This window comes from Saccostrea echinata, unplaced genomic scaffold, assembly GCF_033153115.1.
Source record: "Saccostrea echinata isolate AGI-Se365-2 ecotype Australia unplaced genomic scaffold, CSIRO_AGI_Sech_v1 ptg000033l, whole genome shotgun sequence".
NCBI lineage: Eukaryota > Metazoa > Mollusca > Bivalvia > Ostreida > Ostreidae > Saccostrea > Saccostrea echinata.
In genome coordinates this window covers 11,832,869-11,854,284 of record NW_026889782.1, presented here as the reverse complement: position 1 = coordinate 11,854,284, position 21,416 = coordinate 11,832,869, and the positions used below count along the sequence as shown (strand labels likewise).

At 33.6% G+C, this 21,416-nt stretch overlaps 1 protein-coding gene across 8 annotated transcripts in view; it reads right to left on the bottom strand.

Annotated features, from left to right (window-relative positions):
- Positions 1–21,416, bottom strand: part of LOC133198984 (transcription factor 4-like) — a 59,046-nt gene that overhangs the window by 28,984 nt on the left and 8,646 nt on the right. For all 8 annotated transcript variants that reach the window (XM_061334881.1, XM_061334882.1, XM_061334883.1 and 5 more), the window contains exons 3-8: positions 17,780–17,867; positions 12,960–13,015; positions 11,428–11,503; positions 10,799–10,845; positions 5,075–5,174; positions 4,703–4,746 (exon numbers count right to left, since the gene is read on the bottom strand). In XM_061334881.1, coding sequence (XP_061190865.1) covers positions 4,703–4,746; positions 5,075–5,174; positions 10,799–10,845; positions 11,428–11,503; positions 12,960–13,015; positions 17,780–17,867 — 411 coding nt within the window. The remainder of the gene's footprint in view (positions 1–4,702; positions 4,747–5,074; positions 5,175–10,798; positions 10,846–11,427; positions 11,504–12,959; positions 13,016–17,779; positions 17,868–21,416) is intronic.

The following is a 21,416-nucleotide window of genomic DNA, read 5'->3' as shown; positions in this document are numbered from 1 at the left end:
GAAGAACATTGGAAAAGAGGGGGGATAGGACATTGTCACATCTAGAACTTCTTCATCAAACACATTCCCCAAGAGCTTCAGTCATTAAAACCGATGAAAAACACATTTTTTTCAAGATCCAATAAAGAATACATATCAAGATAATGTATTTTTTTTTATTGCTGCATTGGTTTGGCCTCAATTTTGCTGATTGGAACCAGATGTTTAGTAAGGCCACAGTAAAAAAAATATATAAATATCTGCAACACGGAAGTAAGAATTTCACCTGTTCTTGTCAAACTTAATCACAGCTCCCTTTCAAGCTTTCATTCGAATCAGATGTTCAATGTAAATCACTAGGAAGATGGCTGTTCCTTGCCAAGAATAACAGAGAAACAGATTTCCAGCTAAAAACCTGGCGCAGAACAGATGACTCTATCTCTCACTCTTTCTCTTAATTCCAACACCTTGCTTTTGCCAATACACTGAGCCTGGGAGATATGTGCTGGAAGTTGTGTGTGTGTCCCACTTCTGTATCTTCACAGACTAAAGAGCTTCAAAGAACAGTACATAAACAGCCAAAAACATTGCAGTCAATTTTCAAAGCATCATTTTTTTTCCCTCCCTTAACTACAGAACACAATTTTCTGTCGAAAAAAATATAAAATTATTATAACGGAAAATCTGAAGCATCAAAAAGGTGCAAGGGAGGATCAGGATAATCCACTACCCCTACACCCCCTCTTTTTCTGAGATTGGACTCATCCAGCTTCAGTAACAGGATATGACCCAGGCCCTAGCTAGGTGTACTGCACCTCTGATGAGAACCAGATGTTCACTGTGTAAACTGACAAAACATCATACCTTTTCCTGTATTCCAGATTTTTTCCCTCATTTTATTTTTGAAAAACCACTTGAGACTTTTTTTCCCTCTCTTCATCCTCCATAGGTTTTTTTTTCTTAACTTCTCCTTATGTTTAATGGTGAATGAGATAAATTGCTTATCTATATTTTTTAGGTACTGCATTGAAACAAATCATAATTGGTATTCTTGACATTTCTGATAAGACATATCACATGTAGATTTTTCTTAATGAATTCTTTTTTTCCTATCAACACTATAATATCATTTTTCAATGAAAAAATACCCACTTCTTCATTCATAAACACACACTCTCACAACAACCTAATATTGTACACCTGTTTAGTATGGTGATGTAAGAGTTACTGTTCTTGGCTTAGCAGCCAGACAAGTGCACAGATGGGCCAGACAACAGCTGTACAAGATGGCTGCATCTCATCATAGACTTCTGTTATACAGATGATCTTCATCAAATCATTACAACTTGTATTGTTATCGACTCAAATCTGTACAAATGTGTGCTCCCTAATAATAAAAAACTTCCCTAACAAAATAAAACAAGTATCTCCATTTAATTTTCCCATTAATTAACCTCAATTCCCTGACTGAATCCATTTACAAAACTTCAAAGCCCCCTGAAATAAAAATCTTAACAGAAATAATTTGGAATGACATTTATAAGCATTTCGGTATTTTTTTCCTCTGAGCAGTCTAAATCAAACTTGGAATGAAGCATAAATCATTTTACTTCCAAGGTTTTGTATTTCAGTTGAAAAAAGAAAGAAGCACATAATAATTTTTTAATACCTTAGTACAGACATCATTTGAGGCAAGCATGACAGAAATGCAGCTACTAGCTGCTCTCAGACACAACAGACCCCCCACACATGCCTCTTTAACTCTCTGACATAACACCTCCAGACCTCCCCAGGTGTGCACTTCGTAAATGTCCGTTACCTGCCAGGTATACCCCACAAATTACAGGTAGAATGCAGGTAAAGTATATACAAGACCCTAATCCCCTCTCCTCAAATTCCAAAACTTTAATCCTATACATTACTGCTTCAGAAAGCATGTCTGGTGACTACAAAGGGAATATATATGCTATAATTCAGGCCATTTTAGATCTCTATTTACAGAACACATTCTCTTTCACGTACACGGTGGTATTATTTCATTTCATCCATTTCCTATGAAATCAAATCTTTAATAGACTTCTCTCTTTTGATCTTAAAATTCAATGTCACTACAGCATAACATGCTGTTATATATAAGCAATATATAATGACCTAGAAAACTAAACTATGTTGGTTCAAATTTCACAGAGTGGGGGCATTAGGTGTAAGGTTTTTCTTTCTTTTTGGTAATGAAACATTCAAGACATGCAGTCTTTCTCTCTAATTTAAAAAATATTTGCTGAAATCAAATTTCAATTACATATTTGACCACCACATCTTCCATGCCCATTCACTCAATGCTCAATAAATATAACTATTTTTTGGAAATCATTAAATCTGAAACTCGACCTTTAGTGTTAGGAGGTAGAAATATATATTTAGCCCTCTCAAATAATTCCTTAAGCCAAAGTGACATTGGCCTATGTTTTAACCATCACAAAAACGCCAACATCTTGAACCCATCACTCCACACAAAAACGTCAGATGCAGTCATCCAAGCTTCTCCGGGTGTCGTTTTTTATCCCGTTGTTTGTGCCCGGACTTCCTGTGTATAAAACTTCAGCTCGAGATCTACCACAAGGTAAATACACGAAACTTGCGAACCCACGTCAGCCAGATTCCCTACATCTGGTACCTATTAGCAGCCGTGCATGGAGTTTTGCACTTTTTATCTGACTACTGCCAAGATTTTTTTTTTGCTCTCTCTCTCTCTTTCTCCACATCTGTGAGAACAAAAGCAGCTTGCTTTTTGACCTTATTACATTGTTGAGAAACATTTTCTTTCATCCATTTTTTTTTCATGCAATTATTACATATGTAGGGAGAGTTAACTTTGAGATTCAATAAATACCAGAAAACTTTAAAAGTCTGTATACTTTTTTTTTTTTGACTAATTAAAAAATCATCAAGTTAGCACTGAATTCACACCTGTTCATGTTTACTTATCTAAATATATATACATTCACAACCATGCCGTTAAACCAGGTGTGTTTTCCTTTACATCAAAGAACCTAATCACCGCATTATTATCTAAGTGATCACCACTGTGCATTTATCCTGTTTATAAAAAAACAACTAAAAATTAACTCATTTAAAATGAAAACTGATTAACGTTGAGGAACGTGGACATTTAGGTATAAAAAAAGCTGAATCATTTGTCGGTGCAAATTTTTCATTTGACATTTTTATTAAATTTTTATTTTATACACATTAATTTTTTTAATGTAAATTCTGTTATAAGCATAATTACATTTCTTCCAATTCTTATTTTCCCAAATTGCATTTTTTAATAAAAAGAGCATTCAAATGTTTTTTGTTCAAATTTCTGTCCAAATCAATCAGTCTTTTTTGTCTTGCTTGCAATCAACATTACACACTACCTGACTGACTGGAACGCATTATTAAAAGTTTGTTAACTCGGCTCTGATTCACACAACATTCATCAACCAACCACAAAAAAGTTATAGCAACTGGTTGAATGAAATATGACTAACCCATTAACAAGAATTTTTAACGCTATGAAGAGTCTAAAACAATTCATTTTTTACAGGAAAACTTTAATGAAGGTTAATTTTATAATTCCTAAGCTAGGAGACTCCCACGCTTTTTTAACTACAATATTATAATAGAGTTATCTCCCTTCGGCCAGTTCTGACAATAGCAGAGTGAACAATCTTTCAATTTTGAAGTTTTCCTTTTTTCTATATGGTCACATAAACTTTATCACATCAACTAAAATTTGAAATTTTAGTTTGATGTTTTATTTGTCAATGATGTGCATATGGAAATCTATGGTAAAGTGTGAATTTTAGAGAAATTATGGAATCTCCGAAATTCACATCTCAACATTGAACAACTGTGGTCACATTCTAGAAAAAGGTCATTCCCTTAATTAACAAGAACGAACTTCAAACTATTCCCTCAATTAAAAATCTACATGCACATTTAACACAACTAATCCCCCCAACCTACACAACAACAACATCCCATCTAGAACCAGTCAATAAACCTTGTTAATTCCCCCATAAAGGAGCTTGTATTTTTTTTTTTTTTTTTTCGTATGACAAACATGCCATCTGTGACCACAGTCAATACAGGATCTCGATCTCTCTCGGATCTATTCCACATTGGCAACAGGTGTTCACAATTCAGGTAATGAAAGAAAAAGATCTGCTTCACCGAGCGACAATATATAGAATAAAGGTCTGTGTAACTCTATACTACACACACACACCACTTTTTTACAACTCGAGACATGCCCAACAAAAAATGTTTCCATTTTACCAGAAACTCTCAGGAATTGGGTCAATGTGTCTCAACCACTTCTGGAATATTCTGTATAAATTGAATTTAAATGAACTCAAAGACCTTTCCTTTTTTTTTTCTTGCCAAGGTGCATGACATAGGGATTTCTTGGGTATTGGTAAATGGGTCAGTAATCAAGATCTTCTGTCATGACTTTGTCCTTGGAAAATCTTTTTTCTGTTTTTCATCCAAGTCATGGAATAAATCTTTCATATATATACAGGCCAGAAAAATAAATAAGAATTAAAAGCTTGAAAGATACTGAGCTAAGCATCTCAATTCACACTGAGCCCTGGAAACTCCAACTCTCCCTTTGAGGACAAAACAACATGGGGTGTCAATGACCTGTAAAGATGTTCAATGAACCATGACCACTTACCTTTGACCTTTTACCTGAAGCACCATGAGCACTACCACGTCGACCTGTTAAAATATCAAAATGAAATTTGTCATTTTTCAGAACCTTACACATAAACTGATTGTTCATATTTAGCTAATCGTTTTCATCTAAAGTTATTAGTGTACATGTAATAACTTTTTTTAACTGTAATGCACTATGATGTCTTATCCAGATACATTTAAATGACTTTCATTTTGAATTGAAATCACAAACTCAGAAAAATTGCTGCATAGTTTTTAAGCAAATTTAGATTTTCAAAATCAACACTGTAATCTGCACTGTAATATGCTGGAGAGAGAGAGAGGGATAGAGAGAGGGAGTGTAGGGAAGTTGGGATCTTGCTGACCTTACCTTTTATTGGCATTTCTTGCTGCTTGTTATAGAAGTATGGAGATTTTGCACCAGGAGAGAGAGAATCAGGAGACATTGGAACATTGTTTCCCATCATTCCCTGCAAAATACAAAATCAAATGCTTACACCTTCATTCACCCACTTCACAAAAATATCTGTTATTCAAATTCTACAGAGAATCTGCTACATTTAAGGTAGCTTTCCCTATATATTTGAATAATGGGCCATTTCAGCCTCCAACAATGAAGAGCTGGATTTCATACACATCACTTTCAAAATGACTAAAATTTCTTTCACCTTTCATCATTGAGATAATCAAGGAACTATTTTTATTAAGCTTCAGCAATTGAAAGGTAGATGGGTGGGGGGTGATCCAGTCTTCCATTGCAACCAATAAAACTGTTTTTAAATTAACGTTTCTGGATATATGTACTATCATTATTCTCCATTACTATTATGTGCAGATGAACTCTTACTTCACTGCTTAGGAAGGTCTTGTAAAATCATGTATTTTCTTCATGTAAAACTTTCGCTCTTTGAGGGAAAAAATATTGGTACATGTATAGGGGTCTGATTTTGTTGTTAAGCATTTGAAATTTTACATGTTGTGGAGGAAAAATTCATTGGTCTCTTAATACATATGTAAATAACCCCATAGAAAATGAGTGCTTTCACGGTAATATGATTTCCTGGTACACCAAGAATCCTGCTGCAGATTAATAGAATCATTCATTACTACGAGTGTGGGATAGTGAAATTCCACCAAGGGGACAAGATTCACGGTCTAGGACGAGGCTTTGCCGAGTCCTAGACCGTGAATCTTGGCCTCGAGGTGGAATTTCACTATTCCCACACGAGTATGTAATGAATGATTATTTTTCTCGCATTATTTTATCCAAAATAACGGCCTGTCAATGACGTCGCCATGATAGGGCTAAAAATATATTCTTTTAATTTTCCATCTAATTAAAAATCTAAATACACCATCGGAGAGAGCGTACCTGAAAATGGTTTACACAAAGTGTAAACATAAAATGAATTTCAGTCCATGTAAATTAATTAGATAGATAAAAACTGGGAATAAAAAAACTTATCTATCCGATAGCGTACACATTCATTCAAGAAGAATCCTTCCGCGATCTAAAAGTAGTGCCATTTAAAAAGTGAAAATACGACAATATTTTGAATGAAAATAAGTTTATCTTAATAAGTTAAATGACAACATTTTAAGTATATGTAATATTTTTTAACATTGTTACAATTTCTTTATATAAAGCCGGAATGTTTACGTTATCGTTCGCGGCGGAGTAATACACAGTGTAAGACAGAAAAATCTCACACTGCTGTCTCACATCGGACAAGTCAATCTTACACTGGTGATTATGCGAGAAAAAAATGTCTCTCATCCGTCCTCTAGCAAACCCTTAAATCAATTCTCACATAATTAACACGGTACTTCTTCCTATACAAATAGCAAAGAAACTCTGTACTCTACCAAAACACCTTGACACAATGCAAATGTGGCCCTTAGATTAAATTTTACACTTCTCAATCTCCATAATACAAAATACAGGTAAGGCACATGTCTCGCAGCACTTGTCAAATTAAGGCACATTACGAGGTTTTAATAAAAAAAATATCTAAAAATCTGTGCCCCATCGGAACTTCTGAATGGCCAGACAGATTTGACATTCTGTATGGAGTGAATCAGGAAACAAGATAGACAACGCCTTTCCAACTTTTGGAATTCATGATCAATCTTGAGGAAGGACTGACGTGTGAAACATTAGTTCATGTCTGCTGAAAATAATGTGTTTTCAAAATTTTTCACTCATTGAAAATAGATCCGATTAATATGAATAATGGGAGAAAAATGTGAAATGGTAGTTGATTTCTTGGTGATTTATTAAAGAAAAATTTCTGTCTTTTCCTTACCACAAATCATTTTAATTTTTTTTTTTTTTAAGAATTCAGTCAATGGCTCCTCTATTTCAGAGTTTTGATATAAAATCACAATTCAATTACCTTAAAATTTATCATGCCTTCAACTCTCATGCAATGAATGTTTTATTTTTCTTAAATTTCGGCTAAATTCATCTAGTGGAAACTTCAGATTTTTTATAATCCCAATAAAAACATGACTAATCTGTTCTTTGAGCAGTAAAAGAAACCATTTTCATCAGTATTACATCAATTTTTACCTCATGGCTACACAGGAAAGCCTTGAATTTAAAGACAAACGAGTTTCAGAGAGTAACGACCTACTGAGAAAAAAAGGCAAGGGTTACTCATTATGTAATATTTATCTAAATTTTTTTAAAGTAATTTTTCTCTGAAAATATATATATTTTTTGTTGTCATTTCTCATATAAAAACTTCAGTTGTTTTATTATTTGGTATTCATAGTTCAACTTGGTTTTACTTTTCTGAACTTAATATTATATTAAGTTAGAGAATCATGGTAAACTTCCACACATGTCAGACATTTGCATTATTAAAACTTAATATGAGTGCTGTTGAGTAAGACCAAAAAAAAAATTCCATGCAGTTTTTAATTTCATCCACCATGGCCCTCAATGATGACAAATAAGTCATAAATCTGCATAAAATGCAAAAATTACACCAAACCTTATAACAATTTTCCAATAACTAAAATTTTTCACACCATTCCTAACAAACATGAAATAACTTTTCTTGTAAACAGCCTAATGATGCAGTGATATAATTGACTGTTTACACTCAATGATTTTGGTCAGAGTTTTAATTACCCTGCAATGATCATTAATGGTGATAACTTTTATACACCACAGGAATAAAACGGTGGAGTTTTTCAATCATGCTGATCGTCCCTCTATCAGCTCCTACCAGACCCCTAACAATCCCCCCATCCATCCTTATCTACCTGACACAGGTGGACTCAGGTGTGCATCTTATCTCTTAATCTAATTAATTTACCTGTTCAGACACCTGAGTCTATCCACTGTTTTTGTTCTGCATGTCAAATACTTCTATAAATCTTACACCAGCCAAATGAGCAATCACAGAAGAAATAGGTCTTTTTCTTCTTTCACGAATGTTTACATTGTTTGATTCACTCCTATTCTTTCTTTGTGATGTATGGCTTTCATTATTTGATTAAAAAAAAAAAAAAAAAAAAAAACCTTATAAATCAAAAATTCTTTGAAGAAAAAAAAAATTTCTCAGTTTTCTTCTTCATCTTTTCTAATTAATCTTTCAGTGCCCTGCTCAACAGAAAAGGGACAGTGAATGTAAATCTTTGTTATTGTTTTTTCCCCCTTTTTTTGGGGGGGGGGATCTTTTTCAGAGTGATTTATTGACACTAAACAGTAACTTGAAAGAGTCTCAAACTGACCGAATTAATTAAAGAATATATTATGGCAGTGCTAGCCACTTCTATGTAACAGAGTTAAAAGTGGCTATGCGTTGTATATAGTGAGGCCACACTCCTACTAGCACTAGCTAGTGGGTTAACCCTTTAGCTCAGTAGGTAGAGCATTGGATTTTAAATCTGAGGGTTGTAGGTTCGAGCCACAGTGTGGACACCCCTAGCTAATCGGTCAGATCTATATGGAAGTCCAAATCATTCTTTATTGGAATTTTTTTCTGAGTACCAATAAATAAGTTAACATACAGTAAATTTGAGATGCTTTTTCATAAATCAATTATAATGATATCCATTTTTTAATACAGACCCTCTGATTATTATATTTTTTTCCAAGGATCAATTTAAATTTTCCTCTCCCCCTTTGCCTACAGCAAGTGAGATATCTTTGTTACAAGTGTGTGTGTTTGTAGTAAAACACACTAATCAAACCTTTGTCCAAATGATTGGCACAGCAGAAAAACGAGAAATTCTGCACATATGCACACTGTGTTTCTCTAATGCTTTAATTTTTTTTCTTCTAATCCTCAAAGAACTTTATCTAAAAGCTGTACCAGGAAATAGACATATCACCGGAGTTGGAAGTCCATTTAACAATGGAATAAACTTTGATTGGAGATTCTCTAAACAGTGCAATACAAATCATCTATGTGCCACCTGTTCTGTTTCCCAGCCAAACAAATTTCAGCGAGGCAGTTTCAACCAATGCATTACCTTTCTTTGCAATAAAAGAAACAGGCCTTATCCATATTAAAGTACATATTAAAAAAAAAAAGATTTTTTTTCCCCCTATAGGACCCCATGCTATAGGAGATAACTTTGGGGTGGGGGAGGGGGTAACTGTACTTTGTACTGTAAAATACTTGCGACATTTATTCTCAAACTGGCTTCAATGGTGCATTTAGGAAAAGAGCTAAACATCACAGTTTTTGATACGATAAAAAAATCACCTTCCTCTGGGCTTTATTGCTTGATAAACCTTACAAGAAAAGGAGAGAAAATTGGAGAATTTGATTAGAATTCTCCACTCCCTAGAGTTTTGGGAAAAACCTAGTCCATGTATAGCTAACACCTCCAGGCAAGATACAGAGCTAACGGAAAAGCAGAGCTGATCTCAGTCACTTTACATTGAAGAAGAGAGCTAATGACTTATATAGAAACATTTAACTATTTACAAATAACCTTGTTATTTACATTATTAATTACCCAACTACTGAACAGTGCTCCAGTACAAATGAAATTCTACAATTTGTAGATACCAAGGACAGGGCAAGGGGCTTACAAATTTTCATTCTGCAGCAGTGACTAAAATTTAGTTCTATCACACTTTTTTTCTTGTCTCTAAAATGTCCACTGTATACCCAAAGGTAAAAGTAGCAGAAAATTGACCAGCACATCATACTTTTTTTTTTCTTTTCCTCCAAACAGCCTTCTCATTCTCTACTACAAAAGAACGCTAAGGTGCCCTGGGGGTAAAGTTACCATTAAACACTTGATTTCACTATCCCGTACAACAAAAGAAATCTATACTGTCTTCAGCCATTGACTTTTTCTTCCTCCAATAATGAAGAGCGAGTCTGGTAATGACAAGGATTCCTGATCTTCAAGACAACCCACTGTGTTCACAAATACAAACTTGTTATATCTCAGCAAATCAATTAGCCGTTCTAGCCTCTAGGTATTGTCCTGTTGTCCTCCATACAGCCATCAGTTACCAACGACAATTTTCTTATCCTGATGTTGTGATGGGGACGTTAAAGAGTAATGATTCTGGCAGAAACTGTCAACCAAGACTACGCATGCCAAATATGTAATACCAGCAAAGTCACTATATATAAATCACTAAACCATACTAATCTGTACTTATCTAATTTGTCACAATGTTGAAGACAGATATAGCATCACATTCATCTATAATAAATCACTTTTATTTGGTAAGATTTAAGGTACTTCTGTTCTCAAAAACCTTCTTCACCTTGGTATCATTGGGGGAAGGGGGGGGGGGGGAGCTAGAGCTATGTAAAGCCAACTATTACTTCCTTCAAACTCAAGGCACTTAAGTCTTTTCTGAAAAATAGGTTTCCACTTTCCCTTAAATTTGTGATTTCTTTTTAAATATTTCACCCTTAACCTTCACATCCGAAGTTTTTATTTTTCATTTAAAAAGCTGAAATTACTATCACTAAATTACTGATTAATCTTAGAAGTCAAATTTTGCTTCTGAAATGGTCATCATACTTGAAAATTTCTGTAAAACACCACCAAAGAATCATGGATTCACTATAAACTGAGTAATTTATCAGTGGACAGCAATACTCACCTGAGAACCAGGTATGTTTGTCCTGTAAGGCATATCTTGGGTCTTGCCTGAAAAACAAAATAAACTAAATTTCAAAAAAATTAACACTGAATTTTCATCTTATATGTTGCATATGTTGCAAGTTACTTGAGAATTGATTAGTTTTAGATGCTGGATCTGACCTACATTTTCTAGATGAGTGCCTAGGTTAAAGATTTTGGAGAAAGTCTATTCCCAAATATCTATAAAACATACTTGGACCAAACTTAAATGGATGATGCATTCAGGAATGCAAACTACCAAATTTGCTTTGGATGTTGAATCTGACCTACATTTTCCGGATGAGTCACCATGTTAAAGTTTTTTGAACCAAGTCTATTCCCAAGTATCTACTGTAAATCACATTCTTTTTTGTGAGAATTTTTTTTTTGCATCATTATACATGACCATCTGCTCACCAAAATTTCAATCTTGTGCATATTAATATTATTAAAGAAAATTTTGTCTCGCTAATAAATACAAAATAACTATCTTACAAAAATGAGAGCCGTTTCGAAAAATTTTTTGTGATCTACAGGGTGAGCTAAAAACTAAGGCACTAAAGGCTTTAATATAAAGTAAAGGTGGGTCTCAAAAGTAGTTACACTCACTGTTGATTAGGTTTGGAACTTCGTTGGAAAAAGGGTGCATGTTGTCTGTTTGGCCGTTGAAATTTTGGTCGTACATCTGAAAGAGAGAAAAAAAAAGGACTATATTCTGTAGTGGCCAGTATCTGCCCCCAAAATAAAACTTTGATGGAGAAATCTTTAATTATGTTCTAAACCAGGTGGATATTTGCAGACTTGAAAGCATTAAATATTTTTATCAACTATGACATCATTAGTTAGATATGATGTCAATAAAATGACGTAAATTCCAAATTGCAATGATTTTGAGAGAAAATAGTGTATTTTACGTCGGTATTTTGATTAGAAATTATCGAGCGCAAGTCTGCTCAGACTAGATCTTTTGATATAATGTGTAGAATGTCAATATCAATGAAATATGTGAATATGGTACCTGAGCAAGCTTGCGCTCTATAAATACTATAGTCAAAATTGAACAAACTCTGTGCATTTTGGCCTCCATTTTAAAAATAACGGAAATCCAAATAGTTTGTGACGTCACAGAGACAAGAAAAGCCAACTAATTTTTCCAATTTCATAATATATTGTCTTAATTTGGATTATTTTATACAATATATGCATTTTTGCTCATTTCAAGAGATTTTCAAAATTTGACTATTATGGGGGCAGGAATATGCCCTTACCGTATATAGTTCTTTCTTTGAAATTATTTTCAATTAACAATGTTTTTCACCAATATTTTAAAACTAGCCCTTTTCATCCATTTTAGGAAGAATTTTATATTGAATCTTTAAAACAATGGGAAAAAACACTTTTTTTTTTGGAGGGGTGGGGGGGGGGGGGGGGGGGATGATCATCATTTCCAGGAACTGCCTCTATTTGGCTGCGGAAGATGTTACATTATATTATTATCAGGCCAGTTTTTTTTTACTTTATTTTCATGCAATCTGTATTCCATGGAAGATGTTGTCATGGCCATAATGGTGGCAGGGGACAGTTTTTTTTATGCCAATCATGTGCCGAGAGGGTAGGCATAAAAGATACGTGGGGACAATTTCTTAGAGGATAATTAATTGCACTTCATAAACCCATAGCTCAAAAAATATGTCAACATAAAGCATGTAATCTACATATTAGAGTGCACACCTAAAGACATGTACCCAGCATTCTGTAAATCAATGCATGCCTTAATGAAATTGACCAATTGATCTGGGGCCATTCACCTTCCCTCTGAGAAACAGACTTTTTTCTAAGCCCTACTGCTTTCCAACTGAATTTCTTCTGCAACTGACCACGTGTCTTAGTTTTGCATTTACAACTCTGTATATGCTAAGCATCATAGTGACACCTACATGTTGCACATCATTTTTCTCATCAAGCACTCTAACTTGCTAAACTAAACATGTACCCCATAATTACTCTTTTCATTTCTCTACATAATATATGACTTCAAACAAGGGATATCTTTTTTTTTTTCAAAAATTTGACTAGCCTACAGTCTTCAGTACTAAACCATTCCCTGCAACCAATGATAAAATGTCTTAGTTAACACTTACCGGTCTGTCAAAGGAGCCCGGAGGATTATTGGAATTCCACGAGCCTTCATCTAATCCTACAAAACACAGAGTTAATCTCATTATTACGGACTAATCACTGGTAAATTGCTAAATCTGTGCAATGGAAATTCTTTTTCTCTTCTTCTGGGGATCATTTCCTGACACATATATTCCCAAAAGGAAAATTAACCACCAGATGATAATCAGCACTCAATAAAATTAAATGGAAAAGGCAACCAAACACTATACATGTATATATATATATATATATAGTAACACTTGTTAACACAGCTTATTACTGAGGAAAAAAACTCATACCTATGTCATAATCCCCAAACATAAGGGATCTATCCATTGACAAATGTTCCAACTTTCACTTCAAAACAAGAACTGAATGCACAAACAACAATATTAAACTAAAGCCACTCATCAGAGATTTCCCCACTTTTATGAATGTATAAGTCTACAATAATTTGGGGAGCGTTCTTTTAGGTGAATTCCAATCAAAGAATATCTGCATTCACAAATCCTTCATGCTAGCCCTTTCACTTCACTTTCCAAGTTAGTATGACATCTTTATGTTATCATAATTAGCAATCTGTGTTAGGTCCAAATACACATCAAAGGGGCACCGCCAATTTTGACCATGAATGCGTAACACTAGGTCCCTGATTTATTTGAACTATATAGGAATAAATAAAGCAGAAGTGGTAATATTATTAGGACATGCTGCGAAGTTCTGACCGGTCCTGGGACATTTTCCATCGCCCCCCTCCAATGTTTTACCTATTTATTCATCATTTTACTACATGAAAGTGTGGGTCTGAGCACACTTTATGTGATAAATATGACAACTAATTAGAATTCTTGTCAATCCCTTACAAATATTCTTCATTCATACAACTGTTTTACCTCTCTTTTTGGAATATTCATGTATATTTGACATTTGCATTTTTCTAACCTCAACTTTGCTTTTTTTCTTTTTGTTTTTTTTTTTTTTGTTTTCTTTTCTTTTCTTTAGTCCCCTTTTATGTTTATGTTTTTGTTTTTTCATTTTTTTTTCTTTTTTGGTTCAACCAACAGGAAGGCTTTCTGAAAAATGCAACTAGAAACCTTCAAGTTGCAAAAAACCATATGAATCTGTAACACAACTGTTTATCTGCATCTTTCTAACAAATTCAGTTTCTTTCACATACTTTATTTACAGCTTCAATGAAGTATCTTCTTTTTTTTTTCATTCAGTACACCAGTTCTGCCCATTTCTTTGCCCCTATAACCAATTGTTTTCCTTAAATCACCAAATCAAACATCAAAGATTGTATTATCTGCCGTGTTTGTCCTAATTGCCATGTTTGTCCTAATTGACCTCTGGGTACGAGATCATGCCAATTTACAACCTAACAAAAGGCACATCACATTATAATCAATAACGCTCTCTCATTCAAGGCGCCCAACTAACAAGCCATCTCCACAAGGAAGCTTAACGTTCAATGAAGACGTGGGCTGCTTATTTGTTGGTTGGTTAAAGTGTTAATTATCTGTTTAATTAATTATCAATCTGGGATTTTCATTCATTTTTATCAACTTTGTTCATTTTTTTTCTTTTGTTTAATGACTGAGAAGAACAAGATTATTTTTATAGATTTCTATTTAATGTACAAATAGTAAAATTGTAGTACCTAGAGCATTTTTAAAGCAGAGAGATATATGAATATTAAAAAATCTTTCCATTTTTTAACACTTCCAGTCTGATCTTTAAAAATATACATTATATATTCAGCAAACTTCTCAAAAAAGAATCAATTAACTTTTTATTAAAAATCAGATTTTCCTGTGAATAGAACATACTGTAAAATCAAACTTTTAGTCAATATTTATTTAACACAGTTTTTTCCTCCATCAAAAGCTCTTTTTTCCTGAATATACACATACACACCTCCAAAATCAATTTAAAACCCTGTCAAAATCTTCACCTTTGTAAGTAGGTCTACCTGGTCATTATCAAAGGTGTGAATTTGACGGATCTACGAGTGGTCTCTAATCCTTAATTCTATACATACACTAGATAGCTTAACAAATAGAACCACAGTTTCGGGGACGTATATGGACACCTTGCTAGAGGTAACAGTCTACCTGTTTAAAGGTAGATCTGCTCCCTAAACTCACTCTCCAGAAGCTCGGCTCCCCATTTATCGGGAGGAGAGGGCTCTCACTCACACACACATACACACATAGAGGAAGGTTTGTTTACATTAGACAGGTGTTAAATGAACAGAAAGAGCCAATACAGATAAAAAATGCCAGGACACCGAACTACACAGAGTTTGACCTCTGACCTTTTGGGAATCTGTATTTTGAAGATACATGTAATGAAGCATTAGGCCATTATTGAGAGAGTTTTGTAAGCTACTTTTATATCATATTTTTTGTATGAGAATACTTAAACCTTTCACTTAATCTTTTTAGCTGAAATATGTGTATACAGGAAATATAATACTTATGTAGATTCTTAATTGGGTCAACTTTTAAAAGTGGGCACATTAACATGGGTTGTTATAAATCAGCACCTTGAAATTTGTTATAATTAATGACACTTACATCAACCCCATTACAAACAACAAATTTATTGCTGTCAACACAATCATAAATTATAACACATCTGCCCCCCTTTTTGGCTCAAAATACAACTCCATGCTCATAAAATGATGTTGTCCTTTGTAAATGACTACACATCATCATAAATTTGGTAAAACATGCATTCTAAATCTGTCATTTGGTTGCAACTTTTCTGCACCAAAAGCATTTCATGGGCACCAAATGGGGGTTTAAATTGCTGATATCATTATTTCATGAAAAAATTTGAATCCTCCACGAGAATTTAAAGATTAAATTTTGTGACCAATTTATTAGTCATCAAGTGATTCATATTTTGTTTTCTTTGTTTTTTGAAGGTGGTTGCTGGAAAAATTGCAGATAAAAATAAACTGCAAAACAGATAGTTGCAAAAACTAAATACCTATTTCAAAACTTTTACAAAACAATATTTATATCTATCAACTATATTTTTTTATTTTACGAATCCAGAAAACATTTCATACAACAAAGAGAAGCGTGACTTGCTGAGTGCACCGTCAGTGCAATATTTTTGGCACCTTCCCACATTGAGCCAAAGTAAATGTATTGATGTACCTAACACACAATCCCCTTACTTCAGTGTGGGGAGTAACAGGGTTTGTAACACGAGACCAGCTTACATTCCCAACAGCAGCAGAAATTATGACTATTTCTCTATGTACAAGCTCAATGTCTTCCACAGAATGTATTTTGTGTCCATCAAATTGTTTCTCTTTGGGTAAAAAAAAAGTATATTCTTTTGTATCTGATAAACCATATAGATGGGTCATATGCTATCTATACCTCTTTTTAATTCAAGAACAATATTTGTTAACTATCTGGAACTAGCCAATTTAACTCTGCTGTGAATTCAGGCAAGAATAATATGTAGCTTTCAAATTTGCTCAATGATCAGAGTAAACCCTCTTTTCACATTGGTAGGTGGTGGGAGGGAAAAGGGGGGGGGGGGGGGAGGAAGGAGGTGGAATCTATTAAAACTAAACTTTGAGCTTCTGCTGTAATTTAGGTTTTCCAGAAGTTGTCACATCCACCCCCATCCTAGCTGGAAATCCTGGATCCACCCTATTCTTCTTCCCTTTTTTTAAAAATATATATCATGATAGAAATTACCTTTTTTTAAATCCTAAAAATTTGTCAGCTCTGCTGGTTAAGTTACAAGTGAGAGGCCATTGGTCACTGTTGATTGACAGGAATTTTGCGACGCTTTTATTCATTCATTCATTCATTCTTTATTTCCTCATGACATGAGATAATATATAGAACAAAATCAACTATACATTATACAAAATATACAAAGTAAGAAAAGAAAACAACCAAACAAAAAGGAAAAAGAAAACAGAAATGAAAAATAAATAAACAATGTTATATACAATTGTCAGTGTGTTACTTCAAATAATTGTACTCTGATTACCAATTGCCCCCCACTGGCATATGTTGATGCATTACCCCATAGTAATGTGCCGACGCATCCCGTATAAGTCGATAGCTCCTTATTTTGAAAGTTACAATATTGTGAGCTTCTATCCTGGTGTTTGGAGTGCGACTGAGGAGTATTACGTAAAGTGACGCTTTTAGATTGCATTATTTATGATAAATAATTCATAAATACTGTAGACACATGTTTCCTCATAGAATTAATTTACACTATGTATAGTCAAAAATTTTCTATGGAATTTGTCACATTGTGCTTAAAGTGCACTTAGGAGATACAATGGTATTCCAAGAAATCTGTGTAATTTTCTACCCACAGTTTGATTGGAAGTTGTTATTCTGTGGAATTACGACAAAACAGAAACAAATACATTTTACAGTATACATGTATTATAGTACAACTGAATATACATATTACATATAAAGGACAACAAAACACTAAATACCAAAATCAAAAATTCCATGACAAATGCCTTTCCAGTTGTATGGTCTCAAAGTTTTCCATACACAAGATCCCATCTACCATCACCATGACTTGGGAGTCAAAAGAATTAACAATACAATTGAAGACAGAGATATTGGTTTGAATCTAATCATGTCAACTTGTTCACACAGATTCAAAATTCAAAACTTGTAAAGTACTAATATTAGCTCCAGAATAACTGAAGTAGTTAAATCTCTACACACTTCAGAAGATTGTGAACATGAACAACTGAGATGAACACTTCACCGACTGACACTAAAGAAAAAGGTACCTGGTTTGAATCCGAATTCCATGTTCTGGTTGCTCTGTTGGGGGTTGTTCTTCATCACGGCATTGGAACCCACAGGAGGAGAAAACATCTGTCAAAGAAGAGAGAAAAAATAATCAAAATTTTATATTATATTCCACCATGATTTTCTCAATGATGTAGCTAAATATCACAAAATGTTAATTAAGATAACTAGGCTCCATTATAAAACATTGTATCACTTACCCATGAAAACATTTTAAAAACCTGACCAAAAACTTTACTTAGCTGGGTGAAAATGATTTTTTTTTAAAATGTTAAAGGATGAAGAACCTAATAAAACATAGGAAAAAGGAAATAATATACATGTGTAAAGGACGATACTCAATATGATGTATTTAATAAGACGTTCAGCTGTCCCTGTCAATCAAAATTCAATGACTTGCACAATACAATACAAGTAAACATAGCACATTATATATACCTATGTCCTGTCTGCTTTTGAAACATTGATATAATCAGAATTTCAATGGTAAAATCACACTGAGCTGACCTTTATGAGTATAGTTTCATGTTGCATTTGAAGTGTTCAAAATAAATTTGAAATCTATTTAATCAAAATCATCCAAAAATCTCTTGAGTTAAAAGCCTTTGATAATACTATATACATGTAATATAATTGTTTTTTGTTTCTAGTCAACTTTTTTCACTCTTGAAATTATCAATATGTGACAGGTGGAATTAATTGACAAACATACAGTACACATCATTACTTATCAATAAAATTAATAGAGATTTGTTTTTCTAGATTTTCTTCTCAAACTTCATTAAGAATTTCTCTCCAATAATATCCATCAATTTTGTAACCCATGCATTCAGAATGTAAACTTTTGTACACCAACCTTAAATCTCTTTTCACAACGCTCCTGCATTCAATGCTGACAAGATTTGTATAAGTTTAAACATGTTTCACACATCTTCAATTTCCAACCCCATCCCCCACCCCCCTAAAAAACCTGTACCATTAACTATCACACCTAACCCCTATTCACTTGACTTTTAGAAATAGATTTTGAACAGTGTTGACCTTTCCACAATTTTTTTTCTTTCTTAAGCCCACTATATTGGAATTTTCTGTTACCATGACGATTTCCTAACATAGGGTAGAGAAAAAATTATAATTAAAAGCAAAGCTAGGTTCTCACACCAGCCAAATTGAAAAGACATCATTGCCAAAGATGAAAATTTTGTGAAGAAATTAAATGATAATCTCCCTTAATTGAGGAGCATTCCTCCTTAAAAATCCTCAATATACTGTTAGTGTTACACTACACTGAAACAGTACTATTGAATTCCATTATAGTATTTTTATGCAGAGTAAGCTGCCCTTAGATCTGAAATAAAATAATTTTAAGTATACACTGTAGTTACTAATTAAAATTTGTAATGATAAATCAATTCAAGCATTCTTAACATTTTATAGGCCAAAATAAATTAATTGAACACTTCATAAATTTCCATGTGATTTTTGTACATCAATACTTCATTGTCCTATGTTGAAAAACTCCATATTTTATATAATATTTATATTTAAATTTTAATTAACATCTTTCTACGATAATTTTTTTTGTCTATAACTAAGCTATATTTCATTTATGTATAGATGGTCATTATGTAATCCCTGTTCTCGTTTTTTTTGTTTTTGAACCCCCATGCTTTTCTAACTCATCCATGTTTAACAACACTGTGTGGGTTCTTTTTCAGGATGATGAACAACCCCATGACTGACAGCTAAACAATAAACTGGTCATTATCGGTCAAGGGAGAACCAGTCACCAAGATAAGTCCGTACTAACTACTACTCAGCTGTGACTCTCGTAAAACCAGACAGACATCGGCCTAACGAGGATTGATCATAATAGATCAAGGTATCAAGCAATGATAGCTACTAATGAAAAAAATCTTAAACCTATCAAAATAATACAATTTACGTATAAATGTAATTGAATGTAGATGTCAATACGAATGTGTGTATAATTGGATAAGGTGTGGTTTTTATCCTAGAATTTAATCTCTTTAGCGAGTTCTTTTCTGATTTTTTCCACCTATAATATTCAATCAAGATCTTTATACAGCATGGTAATCATTTATATGTTATTATTGACTTCTACACTGGGAAAAAGCCCATTTTACACTATAGAATCCTTTGGGTTTTTTTTTTTCAAAGATATTTTCTGTTTGTGCAACATGATCATGCTTTCACCAATTGGTTTCCCTTCTTCAAATAAGGTATCATTATTGTATCAGAATATAGGTAACATGCTAAGTAAGATTTTCAATACATGTTTAATCCATATCTTACAGGTTATTAATTTAATATAACTGAAAATACAGTTGAACTTTGCTATCTTGAACTTTGATATCTTGAATACCATGGATACGTCGAAGTGAATTAAAAATCCCAGCCACTTTTTCTTAATGCAATTTTAAGCTCAATATCTTGAAATATCCAATATCTCAGTGTTTTTCCCTCAGTCCTATCAGATTTGAGATAATGAGTAAATCAAAGCCTCTTTTTGGTCCTGCAGGCTTATTCCAATAAGTAATACCAGTGCATCTGCTTGTATGAACACAATGAGGCACCTTGTCTTGCACTGAGGTTACTTTAACTTATAGCTTCTATTTCAAAGGTATTCTAATACTGACATACCTTCTACTCATACGCACTTGAACTCCATAAAATACATTCTGTTACAGAAGATGTCAGAATCCTTTTTGTTTAAACCCCTGACTTCATCACTTCACCTGTGAATATAGAGGGAGATTCAGGGTGGCTGGACCCCCCGTTTTGTGACCCAAATTTAGTAAAGACGAATAAATCAATACTGTTTTTATTAGATATCTTTATTATATGTTAAAGTAAATAACTCTCAAAACTGATCTTAAAAAAAGACCTAAAACCTGGGAGCTTCCAGGGACTTTGCCTAATGGGCCCCAACCAGGACTTGATCTGGACCCACTGGGTGTCCTTAAAGCCCCCCACCCCACCCCAGGCTTGGTGGGCCCTCCTTTGAAGGAATCCTGGATCAGCCACTTAAGTGATTGAACAATCTTGGTCACAGGAATCATTGATTCTCTATACATGTACAATCACTGTTTGTCATTCTTACAGCAAGTTCACCAACCTCTCAATGATCAACAGAAGCGTCCTCATCTGGCATCTGACTCTGTAATCAACTCTCTACCTAAGATTTCCTACCCTCAAGCTCTCTCACTTTATCAATATATTTAATACACAGTTTAGATTTTTTCCCCCCTTTTTCTTTTCTCAGCAGGCTCCAAGGATAAACTTGGAATTAAGAAAACAAAGTGCTTTACCTCAAATCACTTTCAGATCAAATAGGGCATAATTCTTTTCCTGATTTTTTTTTTTTTAAACTTGCTCATTTTGCATTTTTTCTTTTATATCAAGATCAAAGATTAACATAAAGAAAATGACAATTTTTCCATTATCAAGCATGTTCAGACCAAGAGTGGCATAACACCATGTTTCCTGATTTTCAATCAATGGAGTTAACATTCATTTATCCTTTCAAGGAAGTTTGCTCCTTTTCAATTTAAAAACATCATTGGTTCATTTTCAATTGCATTTTTTCCTATC